We start from the raw sequence: 22,451 nt of genomic DNA on the forward strand, positions 1-22,451 counted from the left end.
TCCCTTTCTCCTCGAAGCTTCTGCACATGAATAAAAAACAAAGAATTTGAAGCGTAAGCACAACCGTGGTGGATGGATTGATCCAAAACATCCAAGAATTTTTTTTATTAAACTAGTCAAATAAACTTCTCAAAGAGAAGGTTCAATGCAGACGTCAATGTTGAACATGACCGCTTCAAATCCCTCTATTATACTTCTGATGAATCATGAACAAATAGCTTCTGAATAACAAAGTAATTAATGCAATCATCAAAAGCGGTTACACGTGACAAAACACAATCAAATTTCTAACCTTTGACCTTAAGGTGTAGTTGATTTCTGATAAACCACCTGCAAAAGCTTTCTATCAGTATAAAAACCCTTGAATCGGCCCCTTGGGAAACACTTGTAGATCTTATCTTTTCCTTTACCCCAATCAAAATCATTGTGAAGCGATTCGTAAAAGTCGAGAAATGGATGGGAACAACTACAATTCCTGGGCTGATCAATGGGACGATGGTCCTGATCCTGTGACGGTTGGTTCCGGCAATAAAAACAGCAGCAACAACAGCACCAAATACAAGCAAAAGCTCGGAGAGGGTTTTGGCAAGACCAAAGCAGTGGCCTCCACCGGTGTGAAGAAGTTGAAGGATGGTACTTCCGTTGGCCTTCAATGGATCAAGACCAAGTATTCCAAAGCCACGCACAAACATTAATTTCAATACTCTCTCTTCTTCTGCATTTCTAGATTCATTTTTTCTTTCTCTTTAATGCTTTCTGTGTCTTCAATTTCATCCTTCGTGTATTCGTTTATTCTTCGTAGTTTGTAGTTAAGTATGATCCATGTACATATGTTTCTGTATCAGTTTCCATGCTTGTTAATTATGCTAATGATATGTGTTAGTCTATCTGTACTTTATACCTGGCAGTTTATGGGAAAGAATAGTTTATTTATTATAATTATTTTTTTATGTTATTAAGAAAAAAAATCGTAAGAAAATTATGTGAGTTATATAAAAGATTTAATTTTTTATTCATTGATATTTGTGTATGAGCTAAAAAAATGAAAACTGATCGGAAATCATCAATAAAATTAATTTTGGTTAATTTTATATATTTTATAAATTTATATACTTATTTACTTTTTTATTATAAAAAATAGATTTTATTAAATTAATAATTTATAAATGCAGGTTTCAAATTAATTTGCGAAAGGTAAATAGATTATGACATAGGAAGAGTTTAGAAAATTTCTTCAAATTAATTTGCGAAAGGTAAAAATTCTCGCAAATTAAAATAAAATATCCACTAATTATCAAAAAAATTTTAATGTATGAATGATAAATGATCCACATTTGGTATTTATGCAAGAGTCTTTGTTTTTCATGAAGCTGATTTTATTGTGTAATTTATATAGTTAATTTTATCCAATGAGATAAAGTTTTGTTGTTATTGTTATCCTTTTTGAGTTTTGATATGCAATATCAACCTAATTTTTATGATTCCTCAAATTCAGATTATGGAATCAAGATAATAGTTTATCACAATTAATCTTACATCAATCATTATTTAATTCATCTCTAGTGCAATACTCTAGTTATAATTGTTTCTTATCATTTTTTATCCAACAAATAGTAAGGACATGCTATAATTCAGTCTTGGATTGAACAATTTCAACTCAATGGTTAAACAAAGTTTTTACAACATTGATCTTACAATTCAATTTTTCATAACTTTTGTTCTGTTAATTTGGAAAAAATATAAACAATAAAGGAAGAATCTATCAACTGAACATGTTTTTGCGATATAGACTACCTAAAGAAGTTCCTAATTGTTCGATTTCATTCCTCAAGTGTCTCTCAAGTGTAATCTTTCATATGTTTTTTGCTGTATAAATGCGTTATGAAGTGCTTGTTGGGATGATTGAATTGTTTTACTATGCATTCTATTTCAAATTTTCAATTTTTAATAACTTGATATTTCTTATATTAGAAATCTAATCAAGTTACCTCCTTGAAAGTTCTAAATCATGTGAATCAATCTAATAGATGAAAGTAAATACCATTATTAAATTCACAAATGAAAAAACATAGTAAAGGAAAACTAGGTGAATCTTCACAACCAAGGTTTCACGGCATGCAGTCATAGGTGTGGCTTTTTCCTTTACCATGTTTGAGTCATTTTGAATATTCACACTAAATTTAGGAGACGGTATCATATGAAATGTTGCATTTTGCATCCTTAGAGGACAAAGGTTAGACTTTTATTTAGATAAATAGATTAATTTTTTAATTGTAATTGTTTTAATTATTTAAAAATTATAAAAATTCATTCACGTTCCATAATTTGTGTATCTATAAGGAACTTCTCTTTCCCATGTTTTTCAGACTATATGTTTTTAAGAAACGGGATATAGGTGTACTTGGTAGAGTTGAGAAATCATATTTTGTCAATTAGTTTTTATTAATTTGATTTAATTTTTTTGTTATTGTTACACTTTTGATTTGTATATTTTTATTTTAGTACATTTAATCATTAATTATTGAGATAATAATTGTTTTCCTTCCATAGATTGTATCTATTTTCATTCCATATATGTTCTTTCTTTGCTACCCTTTTGTTTCGCTGCGTATGTGTGAAAAAAACAAGGAAACCTTATTTAAAATCAAATGTAATTATGATGGACTGAAATTAATAGAATATGCATGTATTTGGAAATGTTTGTCTCAAAACTTTCTAAACTTAACATATTACATTATATTAAACCATTCTAAAAAAAATAATGATAATTCAAATTAACATATATATACACTTTTTTTTATAATCTTATTATTATTGATCATTTCGATTATTATTATTCTAATTCAAAATATAATATATAATACTTTATTTAAAATTACAACAAATTTATATTAAATCTAAATTATAATTTAAAAATCAATTTTAATAACTATCTTAATGCATATCAATGTTGTGTTCGCTTCCGAACATGTACTATTTAAACAGATGAATTTGCAAGAAACAAGTGTGTTCGTTTATGTAATTTTGAAGACGATAGAAAAAATGGATGTGCAAGAGAGTATGTTGTCTCCATCTTCACATAGTTGAAGGATGAGCAATGATTTACTATTTATCCTATGCAAATAACCAAAATTGTCCTTCACTTCTTGTTTTCAAATAAACATGTGTGTGGTAGTGGTGGTTTGGTCTGTGACGTGGTGCTGTAGTAGGTTTGCCTTTACCATAATAACTAATAATATTATTAGTTTTTGTAATTCAACAAACAATTAAAACAAAATTTCAGTCAATCAAATTTTATTTTAAATTTATTATACCTGTTAAATTTTTATTTTAACTAAATAGCTTATATTTTCCATTATTCTAAATTAATTTTACCTAAATAAAATTTATTTTTTCTTCTTTTTAATTATAAGGACAAAAGAGTAATTTTATAATTTAATCTATTAAAATATTTTTTCATTTGTCACATTATCAAATTATTCACAAACTTTCATGAACTTTCTCTTCAAATCCCTTTATTTATCCATCAAAACAAACAACATTACAATCACCTCTTTATCTCTTCAAATTCATCCATTTACTCTCTTTTAAATCGTCTCCACATCCTAAGAGTTTCTCAGAACGAAAGGTATAAACATGCGTTTTTTAAAATACGAAATTAAAAAAATGCAAGAAAATAAATAATCAAATAAGTGTATTATTTAAAATTAAAAATTGACATAAGTGTATTATTAAAAACAAATAATTTCAATAATATATAATAGTTATATTATTAAAAGTTAAAAATTGTGAATTATTTAAACTTTTGACTATAAAAAAATTAATTAACTATTTCAATTTCACTCTTTTTATAAAATGAAGAATTAAGATTCATATTTTGAATGAAAAATTTGAATATGGTAACTAAATTTAAATTTGAAATTACTGTAAAGTTATGATAACAAAATTTACATTTTAAATTTTAAATATAGACATATACAGCATTTTTTTTAAGAATTTGTTTAATGTTTTCGAACAATTTTTACTTATTATCAACTTTCAGAAGTGTTTCCAAATGAGAACAAAGTCTGAGTTTAAAAAATTTATCTATTCTTGATAATATAATAATATAATAATATTTAATCATAATACAATAACATAATATTACTAATAAACTTTAAAATATTATATGAAATAATAAAAAGCAATTAAACATTGACATAATTAATAAACTAAAAATAAATTAAATAATAAAATATTGAAAGACTTATAGTAAATTTATTCAAATTAATATTCTAATTATTTAAAATATAAAATTTATTTTTAATTTCTTCATTTGCTTTTAATTGTTAGAAATAAATAATCCGTGCTTTGCACGGGTCATAATTTTAATGGAGAAAATAAAGGAGTAAGTGAGAGAAGTAAAGATAACAACAGAAAAAGCCGTGGAAAGTTCATCACTTTACTAACTCGGTTGAGCTCAGTCACTGACACTCACACCTACACTAAAACTTGTGCAGACAGAGCCACGCAACAACATGTCCATCGGAATTCCCAACCGTCAATTGTTCATAGACGGTGACTGGAAAGTCCCTGCCCTCGGCAAACGGATTCCCATCATCAACCCTTCCACACAACAGATCATCGGTTCTTTTTTATTCTCTTCTTCTCTTCTTCTCTCTCCACCATCACATCAGATCTCATTTTCAATCTCATTCACTCACACTTTCCTTCTCGATGCAGGGGATATCCCAGCCGCTACTAAGGAAGACGTCGAAGTCGCAGTCGCCGCCGCCAAAGCCGCCCTCTCCCGCAACAAAGGCGCCGATTGGGCCTCCGCTTCCGGCGCTGTTCGGGCCCGCTATCTCCGTGCCATCGCTGCCAAGGTTTTTACTTCACTCGCTTTTGTTTTCTCTCTTCTATTTATCCATTTTCTTATTTCCATTATCTCTTGCAGGTCACCGAGAAAAAACCCGAGCTCGCAAAACTAGAAGCCATCGATTGTGGAAAACCGCTGGATGAAGCCGCGTGGGACATCGTAACCTCACCTCCCTAAATTGAAAAATAAAATTAATGAAAAGCTAATTAAACTTGAATCATCGAGCACGGTTATTTGTTTTGTGTAGGATGATGTTGCTGGTTGCTTTGAGTTCTACGCTGATCTGGCTGAAAAATTGGACTCCAAACAAAAGGCTCCTGTGTCTCTTCCCATGGACACATTCAAGAGTTACGTTCTAAAGGAGCCAATTGGGGTTGTAGGATTAATAACTCCCTGGTACTACTTTTTTCCATCTTTTTTGACCCGCTTTGATCAATGCTGATCCTATATATAGTTGATGATTATTGAGTGTTGTTGTTTTAGGAATTATCCTATGTTGATGGCTACTTGGAAGGTTGCTCCTGCTCTGGCAGCGGGTTGTGCCGCAATATTGAAGCCGTCTGAGTTGGCATCTGTGTGTGTATTGTTCCCGTTGACTGTTGCAGCTTGCTTCTTTGTTTTGTTGGTTCATTCTCATGCTGTGTTATGCTCAATTTTTAGGACCTGTTTGGAGCTAGGTGAGATTTGCAAAGAAGTGGGGCTTCCTCCTGGTGTGTTGAACATTCTCACTGGATTAGGACCTGAAGCCGGTGCTCCATTAGCAGTCCATCCCGATGTCGACAAGGTTCAATTCCCTTCACTTTTTAAAACAATTGAAGTTCTATTCTACGGGGTTGTATCTAGTTTTGTGTCTTGCATCGTTGCATGTATTGTTAATGCAATGTATTGAGTTTGCAAAGCTAGTGTTACATCGTGACCATAACTTCTTGAACAGATTGCCTTTACTGGAAGCTCTGCAACTGGGAGCAAGATTATGACGGCCGCAGCCCAGCTGGTCAAGGTATTTTTAAGCAGTTGTGTTTTTAACACCTTGTTTGGTAGAAGGAGAAAAAATAGAGGAAGTTAGTGGGCCACAAAAGAAAAGAAGAGTAATAAGTTACAAATAAATTGGAAATAATTGTATTTTTTTTTAAGAGAAATAATGTAGAAATAAATGTGTTTGGTTAAAGAACAATGGAGTTGAAATAAAAAAGGAAAAAATTGCATAAGAGTAGAAATTAATAATGATTTATTTTACAAATAATAAATATGTATAATTGATTATATATCTGTTATAGCGGTTTATTTTGACTGTGAAATACAACTATAATTGATTGTGTAATAATACATAACTTATTATCTTAAGTTCTGCCCCTTGTTACTATTCATTTTTTCTCAGTTCGCATATATATTTCTATGCTACCAAACTGCGCACCTGAACCCTTTTCTCCCCCCGTATTTTAATTGTGTTTTCTTAGTGCATGAATCTTTGTCGCGTCAAATTTCTGGTTTCTTCATGAATCACTGTAATATCAAATTTGTGGTTTCTTGGCAGCCTGTTTCACTAGAGCTTGGTGGAAAAAGTCCAATCGTTGTCTTTGAGGATGTTGACCTTGACAAGGGTAAGTGATTTTCTTGAGTGTAGCAATTTAGTTATGGACAGCACGTGTTTACTTGCAGCATGGAATCACATTCCCTTAAATACCGAATGAGAATGATTAATGTTTTTTTTATCAATTACCTATTACATGACTTGGATCCTATCTCCGTAATTTAAAAAGCTGCTGAATGGACCATCTTTGGCTGCTTCTGGACAAATGGTCAAATATGCAGTGCAACTTCCCGCCTTATTGTACATGTAAGTTTACTGGATAGATCCTGCTCCTTCCTCAACACACGGATATCTTAAAAAACAAGTATATGCAACTTCTTTTTTCTTCTTCTTTGTAAACGTATTTGGCAGTTATCATATTAACTTCAACTGTGGTTGAATTTTTTTAAACAACTTGGTAGGAATTATGTTGACATTTATCTGCTAAAACTGATAAACAAAGGTACTATCGTTGTTTCAGGAAAGTATAGCAACGGAGTTTTTGAATAGGATTGTGAAATGGATAAAAAATATCAAAATTTCTGATCCCTTGGAAGAAGGTTGCAGACTAGGCCCTGTTGTTAGTGAGGGACAGGTAACTTGCCGATTCTTACTTCTTTATATGCTATAATATTTACACTTACACCTTACTCTCTTTCTAGTAAAGGACGGGTATGCTTTGGTATGTTCAAATGCAAATGCCTTATTTATTAGTCAAAATGAAAATGTAATGGTAATATGATATAATCATTAATTGTGAAATTTTGATCAGACTGAATGTGTTTAATATCCATAAGTTTTACTTTGGTAGTCAAAGACCCAGAACAATTTCCTTTTTTATCTTGGTTTGGGACTGGCTGTGAGATCATAGATGGAGTTATGGCTAAGCGTATAGAAAAGCTTCAATACAAGAATTATTGGTTAGCTGGCTGTATATATCATGAGAGGGAATCAGGGAAGAAGGAACCTTCTCCTGCTCGATTTATATGTTTCAATGCTTTAGCTTTCTTTCTGGTTTTGCAACTTAAAATATCTTATTGATATAAGCACACTTTTCTTTAAGGCTATGTGATATCTAATACTTGTATTATATATGGTTCAGTATGAAAAAGTATTGAAGTTTATCTCGAATGCTAAGAGTGAGGGTGCAACCATTTTGACTGGTGGGTCTCGCCCTGAGGTATGATTAATACTTTCTTTGAAGGTATGTTTTGGTTACGTGCTTCTACAATTCTTGAGGACTGGATATTCTTTCTCAAATTCAATGGCAGCATCTAAAGAAAGGATTCTTTGTTGAACCGACTGTCATAACTGATGTGACAACCTCTATGCAAATTTGGAAAGAAGAAGTATTTGGACCTGTTCTCTGTGTAAAAACATTTAGCACTGAGGAAGAAGCTATTGATCTAGCAAATGACACTGTGTGAGTTGGTGGTTTTCTGTGCACTGACTTTAACTTCGTCTTTAAACTTGTAGTTCTCTTCATTTGTGTTTTGATATCTGATATACTTTGACTTTCCACAGATATGGCTTAGGTTCTGCTGTAATATCAAATGATCTAGAAAGATGTGAGCGCATTACTAAGGTGAGACTGGTCCTAGGTTATCATGGAAAACAACATATTAATTGGATCGTTTCTGCTTCTTAATAGATCGTCTTTGTTCAATGCAGGCTTTTAAGGCTGGAATTGTGTGGATTAATTGTTCTCAACCATGCTTCACTCAAGCCCCATGGGGAGGCATTAAACGCAGCGGCTTTGGTCGTGAATTAGGAGAATGGTATGGTCTTTATTTCCTAAATTAACAAATACAAGTGCCTTCTTTTTTTATGGACACAATGTCCAACATCCAAAACAGAAGAAGAAAACCCACACTTATAAGTTGAAGTCCTTAGAATGTTGAATGCTCTAGACTCTTGTATGATTGCAAAAGAGAAAACAAGACTTCACCTCGATCATTTTCAGATACGGAGTGGAAGATAAAGCTTTTTTAGTTTTATTTAAGCTTGTGAGTAACTCTTTTTATTAACATTTTCAGGGGACTTGATAATTACTTAAGTGTGAAGCAAGTGACTCAGTACATCTCTGATGAACCGTGGGGCTGGTACCGCTCTCCTTCAAAGATGTGATCCTTATCTAAGAGCTGAGATGGAATAAGGTGTGGGCAAGAAGCAAATTACGATTGGATCTCAATGTTGAGAAGACATTATGTCAATGTATAACAACACAACTGGTTTCTAGTTTTATGATGGTAATCTTTTTAATTTGATTTGGTTATGTTGGCCCATCATCATGCATGTAATTTCTAATATCGTGGCAGACTTCTCTGAACTTTAATTCACCCGGACTGAAATATCATTTCTACTATCCATCCCACTTTTTTCATGACGGGTTGGATAGTGCAATCATATTCAAGGTGGTGGTGACATTTCTTAAGTGAAGCTTGAAAGTGAAAATAGTTGCATATATAGAAAAACTACTACCATCATGGAGGTTGTTGACAAAATTATAAATGTTTGTTTGGTTTAGAGAATGGTTTTAATGTGAAATTAATATCTTGAACAATTTTATTATTGAAGCTATTTTTGAACAATTTGTGCAATTGAGCCTTAATTTTATCACCTAAAGGTTAAAAGCTCAGGGTATATAATTACTAAGTGTCTGTACATTTGATTTATAAACATAATAGTTATATGATAGTATAATATAATTTATAAATACCACCTTTCTCTGTTTTTCTATTTCTGTCTCTCATTTGTAAAATAATTTATACAAAGATGGTATTTAAAGAGAATTGCTCTTTTACACAGAAACACTTTTAAAGGTCATCGAAACACAAAGATCAAGAGTACATCTATAAATGAGTGGTTGGATACGTGTATTTTCTTTTGTGAATGAATTTAAAATGTTTTTATATGACTAATGATAATAGTCATGGCACCACACTGCATTGTTGATTTTGGACATATTTGCCATTAATTTTGGGACATTGGTGCAGATCATCTCCTCATGATGATCAAATTTATTCATCTATTTCTCCGCTCTGAAATCCAATCCATTCAGATAATCTCCTCAGGTATCTTTCAACAGTTATTTAAAGATGTTAAAATTTAGGCTGTTGTTTCTTACACCCCATTAAATTTCTCCCTCCACCCCATAAAAAAACCCTTCAGGAAATCTTTCCATAATAGAAAGAGGCGATTGCTTTTCGGAAAAAAATTTCCAGTAATAAGGTGCTGGCAGAAATGTGATAGGGTGTAGCCTAAAATTTATTCATCTGTGTGATTCAATCCGATCTGAAGTCCAATCCATTCGATTTTTTAATTAACAATTAGTATCACATGTCGTTTCATGTCTATTATTTGTCTCTGTATGTTTAAGTGCTTCTTTTTTGGGTTGTGAAAAACATGATCATGATTCCTTGAAAGATTGAATGAGTTTTCTCTAAGAATATAGAGATTCTTATTCAACATATGTATATGAACGAGATTAAAACCTTCTGCAAGGATACCGGCAGTAATTTCCTCTCATTCTAGTTGCGAGATAAATATTTGTTTCAGATTCGTGTAACTATCTGTTATACAAAATTTATATTTTTTTAATATTCATGTGTACTGTACTTAAAAGTATTTACAAACAAAAGTTTAAAATATTTAATAATATATTTTAATCATAAATTTTAAACAAAATTCAATATTCAATTTATGAAAGTATAACGGATATCTAGAGGTTACGAATACTATAATATTCTACATGTTTTGGGTATAAAAAATACGCATCCATGTTTCGTTCACAATATTTATTATCAATTTCTTACTCATTATGAATTTTATTCTCGAATATATGAAGTACAAATTTTTTTTTTCACATCTCTGCTGACAATTCATAAGGAAAAGAAAGAGGAGAAAATAGAAATGGTGACATAAAAGAAACCAACCGTCAATCTTATGAAGCTCACAAACCGAAAAGGATGCTTATACAAAGTTTATACAAAGAAGACCAAAAACGAAATGCGTATGAAAAACTGTAAAACAAACTATAACAGAATATATATAATTAACAAACTGTATAAAGAATATGTATAACAAATTTAACAGTAAAGTGTATAACCAAATAAAACTGAAACTTTTACGGATCTTCAAATATTACATTCTTAAACTCAAATTAAAGATATTTAACTCAAGAATATAATAAAAAAAATCAACTCAATTAAATAACTGTAAAAAAATTATGAAACAAACAATCAAAGGTCAAATATGAATGAATTCACTTTTAAACATATTTACGATATACAGATTTAGAATCGGTCAACATTTACTCAAACTAACACCAAAATTAATAAATCTTCTTCAGGAGAAATAAAATTAAATTGAGAAAATTCATCAAATCCAAAGCCCAGACTCTGTTTTATTCTCTATTCTTAGGCTTCTATGGCCTCGTACCTGTTATTGCTTAAACTTATTCAAATCACTACTTTAAAAGATCCCATATTTTGTTTGTCAATGACAGTATCTTTGTACCAAAACCCATTTTGAGCTACTCACCATCGCTTTCCAGTTCTCATAGCTCATATGCAATTACAAAAAGTATGTAAAGAATGGGTGGAGTGGAAGGGAATATTAGAGGCCCGGAACATGTAATTGACCACACTCATCATGAATTTGGACCAATGCATTCTAGTCCTTTGAATCCCCAGAATTTTTCTACAAAAACCAGATTTCCATGTACCAACAAAATATTGTAAATAATTTAGTGCACACAACCAAAACTAACACAAATCCAAAATGCATGAAATCTTAAATTAGAAATTTAAAAAATTCCTCCCCACCTGCCATGAAACACCAAATAAGGCCTGCGAAACCTCGTAAGGCAAGAGTGAAAAACCTAGGCAGGATTGAGAGAACGGAAAAGAAGCATGAGTGGGAGAAAGACAAAAGAATGAGAGAAGGGAAGAGAAGTGGAGAGAGTGGGAGAAATTTTTTCTCAAATGAAAACACCAAACAAAGAAAACCAAAATGAAAGAAAAAAAATGTGAACTGTGTCACATCAGTGCGTTAAAATGGGATAGGAGAACCTTTAAATCAAAATATCATTTTGGTTGGAAAGAATGAGGACAAAAACCGAATAACTACGTACGTATCTATTATGATCAGAATCGAAAGAATAGGATATTATTCACCATGCAGAGAATATTAAAAAATAATTATTTATTTATTATCTATGCTAACCTAACACTTGGTTATAATAATAAGGTTCAAATAAGTTTTTATTCTTTAAATATAAGCGCAAAATTATAATTTGTCCTTTACTTAAATTTTGGTATCTTTAAACTTTAAAAATAAATAAATTTAATCCATGTAATTTAAAGTTATGAAACATGTTTCATGTTAAACTGTATTTAGATTGATATTTTTAAGTATTTATATATTTGACACGTTTCCGGTCAAATATCAGTCTGTGTAAAAAAAAAAAGTTAACATCATTAATTTGAAAAGATTATATTCATTCATTCCTATAATTTGATGATCAAAATGATTAAAAGTTTAGAAAAGGATATAAATATAAATAGATAATGCATAAAAATAGAAAAAACAAAAACAACTTGTCTATAACTTTCGGTCCGTCAATTTTTAAGAGCCTTTAAAACCATTTGTTCCTCTTTTATTCCTTCACATCTTTTATCACAACATTAAATCAAAAATTACTCTTATGACCCAAGAATACAAGATCGACCTTTAGAAACAATGGTCACTTGATATTGGATCTACTACCACATAATCTCCTAGTCTTGGGTTTAAAAGACTAAAAATTTTATAAAATGCGAAGAAATCAGTTCAACCAATATTAGGCCTAATGATGTGATCAACATTTAATCTATCACCATAAAACCTCCTAACCTTTAGTCTAAAAGACTAAAAAGCTAAAAAATAAATGTTTAAACCTCATTGAAAAAAAACTTTCACTTAAAGAATTCTAAAACGTCAACCTATCTATTGTCTATTTAACTAACAAGTGATCAAAAATCTTCCCTTACTCACGTTTTAAATATAAGAGATCGATAAAATTGCTTACGTGCATTTTACTAGTAAGTGACAGGAAATTTTCCTTTACTCGCGTTTTACAGGTAATAGATCAGAAAATTTTCTTAAGTGCATTTTACAAGCAAAAAATCGGAAATTTTCCCTAACGCATTTTACAAGTAAGAGATCGATAAAATTGCTTACTTGCATCTTATAAGTGATCGGAATTCTTCTTACTTACATTTTACAAGGAATTGACATTCCTCTTATTTGCATTTTACAAGGGATTGGATTTCATTTTTGCTATTCGTCTTCTCCATCAACTTTATTAAGATTTTGTTCTTTCTTCCACATCTACTCTCACTCTTCTTATCTAGTTTTGCAAGGTCCATTACACTTCCTCATTCATCTTCCTGTACCGCTCTTGGTTTCGTAAGGATTACTCCAATAGGTGCCTCGCCTCTTCATTTTGTTTTCTTATATCCTCAATCACAACCATTATCCAGGTCATGTTCAAGCTATATGATTCTACCTCTCTCAACATTTGTGGTATTCTCCTCTCCCTTTTCCTTCCCCTTTTTTTATATATGGAGTAGGATAATTACTTTACATAGATGTCAATTTTCTGACCAAAAGGTACTTCAGCAAGAGAATTCAGTGTGTTCTCCCTTTAAAACTACTCATCTCCATTTTGTTCCTTCATTATGCTCACTATTATTAGTCTTAAATACAACCTCTTATTGTTTGACTCCCACATCTTTTATCATCATGTCAAACCGAAAATTACCCTAATGACCAATACAAGGTCAGCCTTTAAACTTAATGATCAATCATTATTAGACCTATCACCATACAACCTCTTAACTTTTAATCTACAAAAGCTATAAAATGTGAAAAAATACTCCTTCATCAGTAGATATTGGCCCTAAGGATGTTATTAGCAATAGTAAAAATATTTAGTTCTTTTGACACGTTTTCCGTAACTCTTAACTATATTGAACAACTCGAAAAATTTATTTTGATTAAATTAGCAGACTCGGTACAAGAAATACAAGAGCGCACAAGATCTCCCGCTCGAATACATAAAAGGTAGAAACTATACAACAAACAAATGTGCAAGAACTGCCTAAGCTGATGTTGGTGACCCACCCCGTTGAAAAAAGCCGTAAAGGGAAGCTTTGCGGGTGCATCAAGGAAAGAAATGTAATGCGAAAGTTTGTAATAATTGATTTGTTCTTGAGAGTAAAGTTACAAAATTTTTAATGGTCTCTTTGCAGCAATCTCAGAGTACCACGATTTCCATGCCTCCATGTAATGGGAAAAGAGATCTCTCAAAGCTGAATCAAAAAATAAAACGGACATCAAATTAGTTGGCTCTCAATGAACATGTCAATAATCAAATTACTGGACCATAGAAGTGAGTTAAATGAGACTTGGAACATCTGCAACACGGATGGTTACAGGTTTGTAAGTTTACAACCAATTTTTACACAAGACAACAGGTTGGAGGAAATAGCGTTTTCCATCATTTAAGAATCGCTGTAAAAAAACACACAACCCTGCCTTCCTCTCAGCATGCGCATCACAATTTTATAAAGCTTTGGAAACCACAGGAATGAGGGGCGTAGATGGTTTGAATGAAGGAATAAAAGATTGAAAGGGATATGCTAGCAATTGTAACGCTTTTGACCACACTAGTGGCTGGATGGTGATTGTTGGAGACATGAAATTGAGTTTATAACTGATGTGCCCATGAGAATTTTGAGATGCATATACGAGTAAAAGGATTTTCCTCACATAGGGGGTAAGTGAATAGTGTGCAAGTGCAAGATGAGCTAAGAAAGAATGAATCACGAAACGATAAATATAAAAAACAAATACCAATAAGATGTCAAAAAGAACAGTTCACCTATCTAATAGATTGAAGATAGAAAGTGTACTTGTCCAATCTATACCAATTTTTTTTTGCAGACTATATTTTATGATTCTCTCTTATCCAATGTTCTATCAACTCAAACTAAAATTATCTCTTTTCTTAATATTTATAAAACTTTCAAAAAAAAAAAACAATATCAAATCAAATAAACTCGATACTTTGAACCGATTTTTTTAAGCTCGATTTCATATGAACCAAATCAAATTAATCGAATACATTTAAAATGAGACTTTTTAAGTCCAGAACAGTATAAAACAAAACATTGAAAAAAAAAAGTAATTTTCAACGTAATTGATAAAAATACTTTGTTAACATATCATAGCTCTTACTTAAAATCGCATTAAATAGTATTTCAACGTAATTTTCAATAATTCAACGAAAATCCAAACAATAATATTAAACCACGTTTTATGTTGGGGGAAATATGAAATATTGATTACCTTCGTTTTGATACTGAGGGCTATGTGCAGTTACTAGACCGTTCCAGTCATGCACCTGTTTTACGTTATTATTCCCAGAGGCTCCAACTCCGGGGACGCACGCTGGAGCGAAAGGACCAAACTGATAGCTCTTCGGAGTTTGTTTGTTGCCTTGTTTTAAATCGTTTTCATCTGCCTGACCCGGCCCTCTATCATTTTCAACTTTTAGCTTCTTAGGATTCGAATTTAAGTCTCCATTTGTGAATAATTCCACCTTATTCCTCTCAAAGCTGATGTTTGTAATATCACTCCCAAACGCCCTTTTTCTAGACTCGTTCTGATTTGATTTGTGAAGCGACTCATTCCATGTCTTCCCTTCAGGACCCAGCCACCTGAACGCCGGTTTTCTTGTATCTGACGTATGGGTCTGTCAATGTGTAAAATCATCGTAAGCTGAGGACTAGAATATGCTAAGTTATGCAATTACGTTAAACAAATCAGCACAGACGAAGATATGCGAACCTCACTCTCTAACAAATTTTAAGACATTCAGCAATTAGAAATGAAAGAATGGCGAGTATCACCTTCTCAATAAGGCTCATGGAGGATAGCACATTTGCGATGTCGTATAGGCGTCTAACTTTTGCTGCAAGGCCAAATCAGAGTCTAAGAGAAAAAAAAGCTGGAAGTCTTTATCTTAGCCAACGAATAAAGAACTAACATTAATCATTGTTTAACAATGCGCTTAATATACATTAAAATATAGTATAAGGAGGGGAACCAAAAACGTGCCAATGGTTTATTCAATAACAAAAAGGTTAGTAATTATGCAATCCTTATGTGTTGCCTCATGATAATTTTTTAAATCAACCATGAAATAGTTATATTCGTATTGTCCAGTATTATAGTTTCAAAGAATAAAACATACTCTTACTTCTCATTATTGAGGTATTATGAGCATCTCCAAGCAATAATTTTGCAGCCTCGTCAAGGGAGATCAACTCAACCTGTAAAGTAGAGTCAACATTGTCATTCTTGACATACCACGCTACACAGCTAAGAAAAAGATACATCAAATCGGACGTCCCAAAAACTAATGGTAATCCTCACATTAGAGCACACAAAGAGCTTGACAAAATTCTGGGTCAGCAGAGCCAGAGATTTTTCCCGTCGATTTTCTGCAAAAAAAAAAAATGTGTGGAAGAATCAAACCTCGCACAAGAGAAATTTCTAAAAGTTAGCTTTTCTGTGCTTGTGAAAATACACGACAAAAAGAGAGGCGCCAACCTATTAAATCTCTAAACTGATCCAAATATGTGAAAAAAATGTTAAAAATAATGTTGTATTTCAGAAAATATATAAAATTAATAATAAATGAGAGTTTGAGGATATATGTTATCAATAGTTTGAGTGTATACAGCAACGCATTCCCCACGTCAAAAGACAAAGCTTAATTCTTCGTGTTTGGAGTCTAATTACCATTTTTTAGTGATCTGGGTTGAGTAGATTTAGGGCTCAACTTGTCATTTTGACTTCCAGTTGCGGCATTGGACTGTGTTTCTTCATCATCTTCGTCATCAGAAACCTACGACACACAGTCAACAAGAAATTATTTGGTGCCACTAATTAATCAATTACTTAATCTAAAAACAATGATATATTTAACTAAAAAGAAAAAAGAACAGCAAGTTGAAGTATTTGGGCAAAACTCACTTTATCCATGTCGTCGTTAGTGGACCCGCGCAAAGAACTGGAATTCTCTCTCAGCCCATCTTCCTATGAAACCATGGCGAGCTAAAAATTAGCACCTAAATATTAAACTTGAAAATCATAAGCTGACACGGATTAAAATTACTTTTAGCTCCCGAAGGGTGAGGGGAATTGCAGCAAAACCTTTCCAGGTATACTGATTTTTGGCTTTCCTCGATAGAACCTAAAACATGCACGAATCGGAATGAATAATCTGAGGTGAAACAGTGATAAAAAAAAAAATCCAACATGGGAAAATAGAAAGAAAGAAAAAAATGTACAAACCCCAATGCTCTCCAGAACGTTAACAATGTCGTAGATCCGTCTTCTCTCGACTCCTGGAGAGAAACAAGAATTAGATTGAAAAAGAGAAGAAGATAGGAGGAGAATAGAAAATTAAATACCTAATCGAGTGGCGGCGTCATCAAGGCCAATTAAGTGCACCGTGTCTCGGTTATAGAGACTCAAGAAACTGACACAAGAAAAATAAAAAGAGGAAAAAAAAAAGAATTAGCCATTGAATTGAATTGAAGGAATGGGAGAGGAAGAAAGGAAGAGGAAGTACTTGGTGCACAAAAGTCCTAAGGACTTCTGTTTTCTGTTGTAAGTGTAGTGTTTGGAAGAGATGGGATCTGAAGAAGCCATTGAAGTGTTGGAGAAAAGAGGGGAGAGAGAGATGGGAGCGTTAAATAAGAGGGAGAGAGAGGGGAAAAGAAGGGTGCGTTGGCGGGGCAAAAATTTTTGAAAATTTGGATCTGAAGAGGGAGTGGGAGGGATGTTGTTTTGTTTTTTAAACAAACACAAACAATTAAGCGGGAATTTCTTCATCAACTGCAATTGATTGCGCCCCAACCACGCCTCTCGGAGAAATCTTCCTCAACCCTACTTTTAAAAAATATGATCAAATTACTAATATATTTTAATTTCAAAAGGTAATTATTTGAATAATAAAATTAGGACAAAAAAGTATACATTTAAAAAGATAATATCTAAAATTATAAATTTAAGTTCTACCCAAAAGATAAAAATATAATGTGCTTATAATGTTAAATGGTTTTATATTCTTATCTAATTATAAGCTTTTTGAAAATATTAGATTATTCACTTTTATATTTCTTTTAAAATCATACTAATATATTTCTTTTATCAAAACTAGCGTAACACAGGCGCTATCGCGCATGTGTGTATGTATTTTTTAAATATGCATGATATTATATTAGTAGGTGATAATATTATAATGTTATTAAGTTAATATATATTTAAATTATATTTATTAAAAGTAAAATGAAATATATCAGAACAAATAGAAAAATAATCACTGGTAAATAAAGAAAAAGAGAAGAAGCAGAGACATCTGATTTTATAAAAAGTTTATAAAAGTAATGGTCAATTTTTAAAAATTTAATAAATTATTATATTTAAAGGGTAAAATCGATATTTTGAAAAGTGGACACAAAAAGGAGAATCCCCTTTATATATTGTTCTAGATAACAATATCATGTATTTTTAATTATTATATCATTCAAAATTTATTTTTACAGGTGGAAAAAAATTATAAAGTAAACTTAACTTAGTTATTATAATTGAATAAAAAATACAAAAATAGTTTGAAATGAAGTGAATTTTATACTTATTTAGATGAAATTGATTTAAGAGTATTATTGTTTGAATAAAATGAATTAAATTAAACTTTTCTATATAACTTGATGTATTGAAAATGTATGAAATATTAACTGAATATCTTATTTTAATGCATATCTATTAGTTATACAAGTTATTATTCAATTTAGTTTAAACATATTTATTTTAGAACGGTTCATATTTTTAAAAATAAACTATAAGAGAAGTTTCTTTAAAATTAAATCAGTTTTCAATGCAATTCAGTTTAATCTAAAATTTTTTATTAGCTCTAGTCATTTATAAGATTTTCATATTTTATATGTAGGACTTAAGCACATGTAATAAAAAAAAAAAAAAAAAAAAAAACTCACACATTGATTCATCAACCTAAATCATTCTCTTGTACCAAATAATTATATTCAACAAATTTATTTATATTTAATAAAAAATTATTTGTGTATTTTTTTAAAAGGATCTAAGACATTATGAATTATAACTAAATTAACACTCCATATTTTATTTCATCTTTAATTTAAGTATAATTATGCCCGATTCCTTTTAATTACTTCTAAATATTTTAAATTTTAATTTACTTTAATAAATAAAATATTAAATATGTTTTTAGTCTCTAAACTTTAACGTGAAATTCATCTCTATCTAATGTAAATTATATGATTACCATTTTACCCTTCAATATAAATAGAACAAATGATATTAAAATAAAATTAAAAATGTTATTTAAAATTATAAAAATATAATTTATTGATATTATCATTAATAACTTTAAATAATTTATTATTATTGTTAATGATAACCTAAAATAATTTATAATATAGAATATATATATATATATATATATATATATAATTGAATCGATTCGTAATAAATATAAGTTAATATTAAATGGATAAACACATGGACAGTGAAGTAATTTTAATGTGATGAGTTATTTTTTTCCTGCGTTCCTCTTCATTTTAGAGAGTGTTAAAATTTATAACTCATGAGCAAATATGCGATCTCAAATAAGTGCAAATCACTAAAATCAAACACGTTTGTAACTCACTTTTTATCCGCATGAACAGTACTCATGCGGATCCAAACACAATATAAATGTGTGTTATTTTTATAGATTGATTTAGGAGAGAGGGAGAATAAGATATTGAAAGAAATAGAGAATAAAATTAGTGTTGTTTCTTTTAAGAGATTTGAAGGTGATTTTTTATTGGATTAGGGAGCCAAATTTGTGAAAATTTGTGAGTGATTAATAATTTGGACTTGATTAAAGTGATTAATAAAAAAAAAGATGTAACAGATAAAAAAATAAAAAATTATTGAATTGTCCTTAATGTTAAAAAATATTAAATGAACTTTAGATGAGTTAATTTTTTTAACATTATTATTTATTAATTTTGAAAAAAAAAGAATGTTTATTTTTAAATAATCCCTTAATTTTATTTAAAGAAAAATTAAATATTTAGATATTAATTATTATTGTGACCAAAGAAACCTATTTTTTATGACATAATTAATATTTAATTAAAAAACATTTTTATCTTCTAAAATTATTGTGAGAAATACATTTTACAAGTAGATTATTTTCTAAATATTGATTACAGAAATTAGAGAAAAAAAAACCTAGTGTACATGTGTATAAGAAACATATTTGAGTTCGTTAAAGGAAAAATACAAACAATAGAATAATACAGAGTGGTGATGTCATGATGTACAAGTGATTTTAAATTAGGGTGTTATTGTAAAAATAAATCTTCAATCTCGCAAATTTCTTTGCAGGAGGGCAAATGCCATGAAGGATGAATCCTAAGTTTCCATTCCCTCGCTCACCAGCCAATTAATTCAAAGAAATACAAAAATTCCTTTAAATTTGGCTAATTCCTTTCGAATAGTAAATCTCTTAAAAAGAAAACGACATCAGACTTTAAAATATTTTGATTGACAATAATTTAAAAATAAATTAATTAGATTAAATAATTATATTAATTAATTTTTAAAGATTATGTAAAGTTTCAAAGAATTGACGTGTTTTTTAGATTAAAAATATAATTTAATTCATTAATAAATTATGCATTTAATTACTTTAATTACAGACATAAGTGTGAAAGGTTATATATATTTATTGATTTACACTGATTTCATTTGTTTTTTCTATTGATTTCAATGTTTTGTTTTCCAACAAAGTCAACCATAAACAATCTGTGTGCATGATTTTGTGTTATATGTGCACTTTAAATTAGTGGTCACTTAAATGTTCATTTTTTCAATCAATTATTTAAGATATTTTCATAAATAAGTGAATGATGTACATTTATTTCCAAATTAACTAGATTAAGTTTATATTCGCTCTAAGTTTAGTCATTTTCAAAAATTATTTTTTGCATGTACATAATTAAAATTAAACAGTTTTTGGTAGATAACCATGTAATTTAATTCACCACTTTAAGTTAATCATCCGCTAAAATCTGGAGTAATTCTAATCAATCATTTTTTTTTATGTTTGCATAAATAAAGAAACATCATACTTTACTTCATCTTAAATCCAATTATGATTTTTCACATTTTAAATACAAACATTTGAAAATTTTAAATACAAACATTTGAAAAATTTTACTTCTTTAAATTATTTATACAAGTATTATTAAATAATCCCCCAATACATCAAATTGTAATTTTTAGGTAAATAAATTATATATTAAATTGATTAAATAAATAATCTATTAAATATTAAATATATAACTATTGTAAATCATTTATTTAAATTATTTCGTTAATTAAAAAATAAGCATGTAAATATATATTTAATCGGTCTTGTCTTTTAAGCTTCATGATGTTTAATTCATCATGGTGATATGAGAATGAGTTAGAGAGAAGTTGCCTTCTAATATAGTATAAAAAGATGTTTTAATAAGGTGTATTAGTATTACATGTTATCAAACTATTATTGAATTAAAGATCACGCATTTCGAATAATACCCACTTTAGTATAGGTGTGTCAATCTAGTACTCACTTATAAAAAAATGTGGATTGCATCTCACTTTCTGAAAAAGTGTTTTAATGAGGTCCTTTTCAGAAAGAGTTGACTAACGTCGTTAACGACGTGCCACGTGTTAGTATGTGATTTTATTTTTTTATTTTTTTTTTCTAACTTTTTTTCTAATTTTTTTAATACAGTATATTTGGTATGAAAATAAAATTAACATTTACATATTGAATGTTTAGGTGGGAAATAATTTATTTACATTGATTTTTTAATAGTAATTTTAAAAGTAATATTTTTTTTATTATAACCATAATAATGAAGATTATTAAACATTATTTGTGTTATTTATTTTTATTATTGTGTATTCACATTAAGCATAAATGAATATGAATGAAGTCATTGTAAAAGCAAACATGGGTGTGGCTTTTTAATGTGTTAACACATTAATAATGTCCATCTTTACCTCTTTTTGTGTGTTTATTGTCATGAATAAATCAACTATTTTCTAACTTTTATCTTGTTATATCCTCAAGTTTAGTGTGTTTTGTTTTGTTTTGTATTTTAGTTGTTTTATGCTTGTTTTACTCTAATCTCTCTTTTAAATGTGTTAAATAAGTTGATAGGAAACATTTGTGATTGAGGAAAACAAACAACTCAAAGGAGCATGATTTAACAAGAAAATATTGATTTCGAAGCAAAAATTTGCGTCGAGCGCCACTAGAATCACGCTCAGTGCTTCAAATACATAATGTTGTCAAACTGCCTAAGGCTAAGCGATGGAAAGTGGGGTTGAGCGCCATTCAATTCGTAAAACCTGGCGTTAAGCGTTGTTGAGACAAGGTTGAGCGGTGGAGTCGCTGACATGTCAAAAAATGGGTTTTTAATCTTGTTTCTCGCGAGAGTTTGGGTCATTCCTCATTTTGCACGCTAGAGAAACACTTTTTGGTGCTTGAAGAGCCTCTTTGAAGTTGCTAGGAGTGTTGGGAATCTTTCCCACTCCTCTTTAGGTCTTCTACTCCATTCATGGTGGTTTTTCCCTTTTTTGGAGTTGGAAAGGAAGATGGGTTGCAAATTGGAGATGGAGACACGGATGGGAGGCGCAATTGGAGCATGGAGCAGCTGTCAATAACCTTGGGAGAGGACTTGCATATTCTCTTTGGTTTCCCTTTCTTCTCTATCTCTTCAATTTGTAAAACCTAGGTTCTCCACCATGGTTATGTGATGTTAATCCATATGATTTTCCATTTCTATGTTAGTATTTGATTTCCATGCTTAATGTTTGCTT

General features: G+C 30.2%; 3 protein-coding genes across 4 annotated transcripts; 2 read left to right on the forward strand and 1 right to left on the reverse strand.

Moving 5' to 3' along the window:
* Positions 1–236: 236 nt before the first annotated feature.
* Positions 237–939, forward strand: LOC114179172. The gene has a single exon (XM_028065413.1). The coding sequence runs from the start codon at positions 453–455 to the stop codon at positions 693–695; it is 243 nt and encodes an 80-aa protein (XP_027921214.1). The 5' UTR covers positions 237–452; the 3' UTR covers positions 696–939.
* Positions 940–4,370: 3,431 nt separating this feature from the next.
* On the forward strand, positions 4,371–8,954 carry LOC114179073 (betaine aldehyde dehydrogenase 1, chloroplastic). The gene is made up of 15 exons (XM_028065277.1): positions 4,371–4,626; positions 4,723–4,865; positions 4,937–5,017; positions 5,106–5,254; positions 5,342–5,434; positions 5,519–5,642; positions 5,793–5,858; positions 6,393–6,459; positions 6,619–6,695; positions 6,910–7,023; positions 7,531–7,608; positions 7,700–7,851; positions 7,953–8,013; positions 8,100–8,206; positions 8,465–8,954. The coding sequence occupies exons 1-15, from the start codon at positions 4,518–4,520 to the stop codon at positions 8,553–8,555; spliced, it is 1,512 nt and encodes a 503-aa protein (XP_027921078.1). The 5' UTR covers positions 4,371–4,517; the 3' UTR covers positions 8,556–8,954.
* A 4,487-nt stretch (positions 8,955–13,441) lies between these two features.
* Positions 13,442–17,307, reverse strand: LOC114176859 (E2F transcription factor-like E2FE). 2 transcript variants are annotated; one of them, XM_028062039.1, is made up of 11 exons: positions 17,116–17,307; positions 16,955–17,022; positions 16,836–16,888; positions 16,657–16,734; positions 16,515–16,577; positions 16,281–16,386; positions 15,912–15,979; positions 15,730–15,808; positions 15,386–15,447; positions 14,823–15,228; positions 13,442–13,783 (listed from the first exon to the last, which is right to left on the reverse strand). In XM_028062039.1, the coding sequence occupies exons 1-11, from the start codon at positions 17,193–17,195 to the stop codon at positions 13,695–13,697; spliced, it is 1,152 nt and encodes a 383-aa protein (XP_027917840.1). In that variant the 5' UTR covers positions 17,196–17,307; the 3' UTR covers positions 13,442–13,694. The 2 variants fall into 2 exon arrangements, with proteins under 2 accessions (XP_027917840.1, XP_027917841.1); XM_028062040.1 differs by having other exon boundaries at positions 15,736–15,808; positions 17,116–17,306.
* Between the last annotated feature and the right edge of the window lie 5,144 nt (positions 17,308–22,451).

This window comes from Vigna unguiculata, chromosome 3 (assembly GCF_004118075.2).
Source record: "Vigna unguiculata cultivar IT97K-499-35 chromosome 3, ASM411807v1, whole genome shotgun sequence".
NCBI lineage: Eukaryota > Viridiplantae > Streptophyta > Magnoliopsida > Fabales > Fabaceae > Vigna > Vigna unguiculata.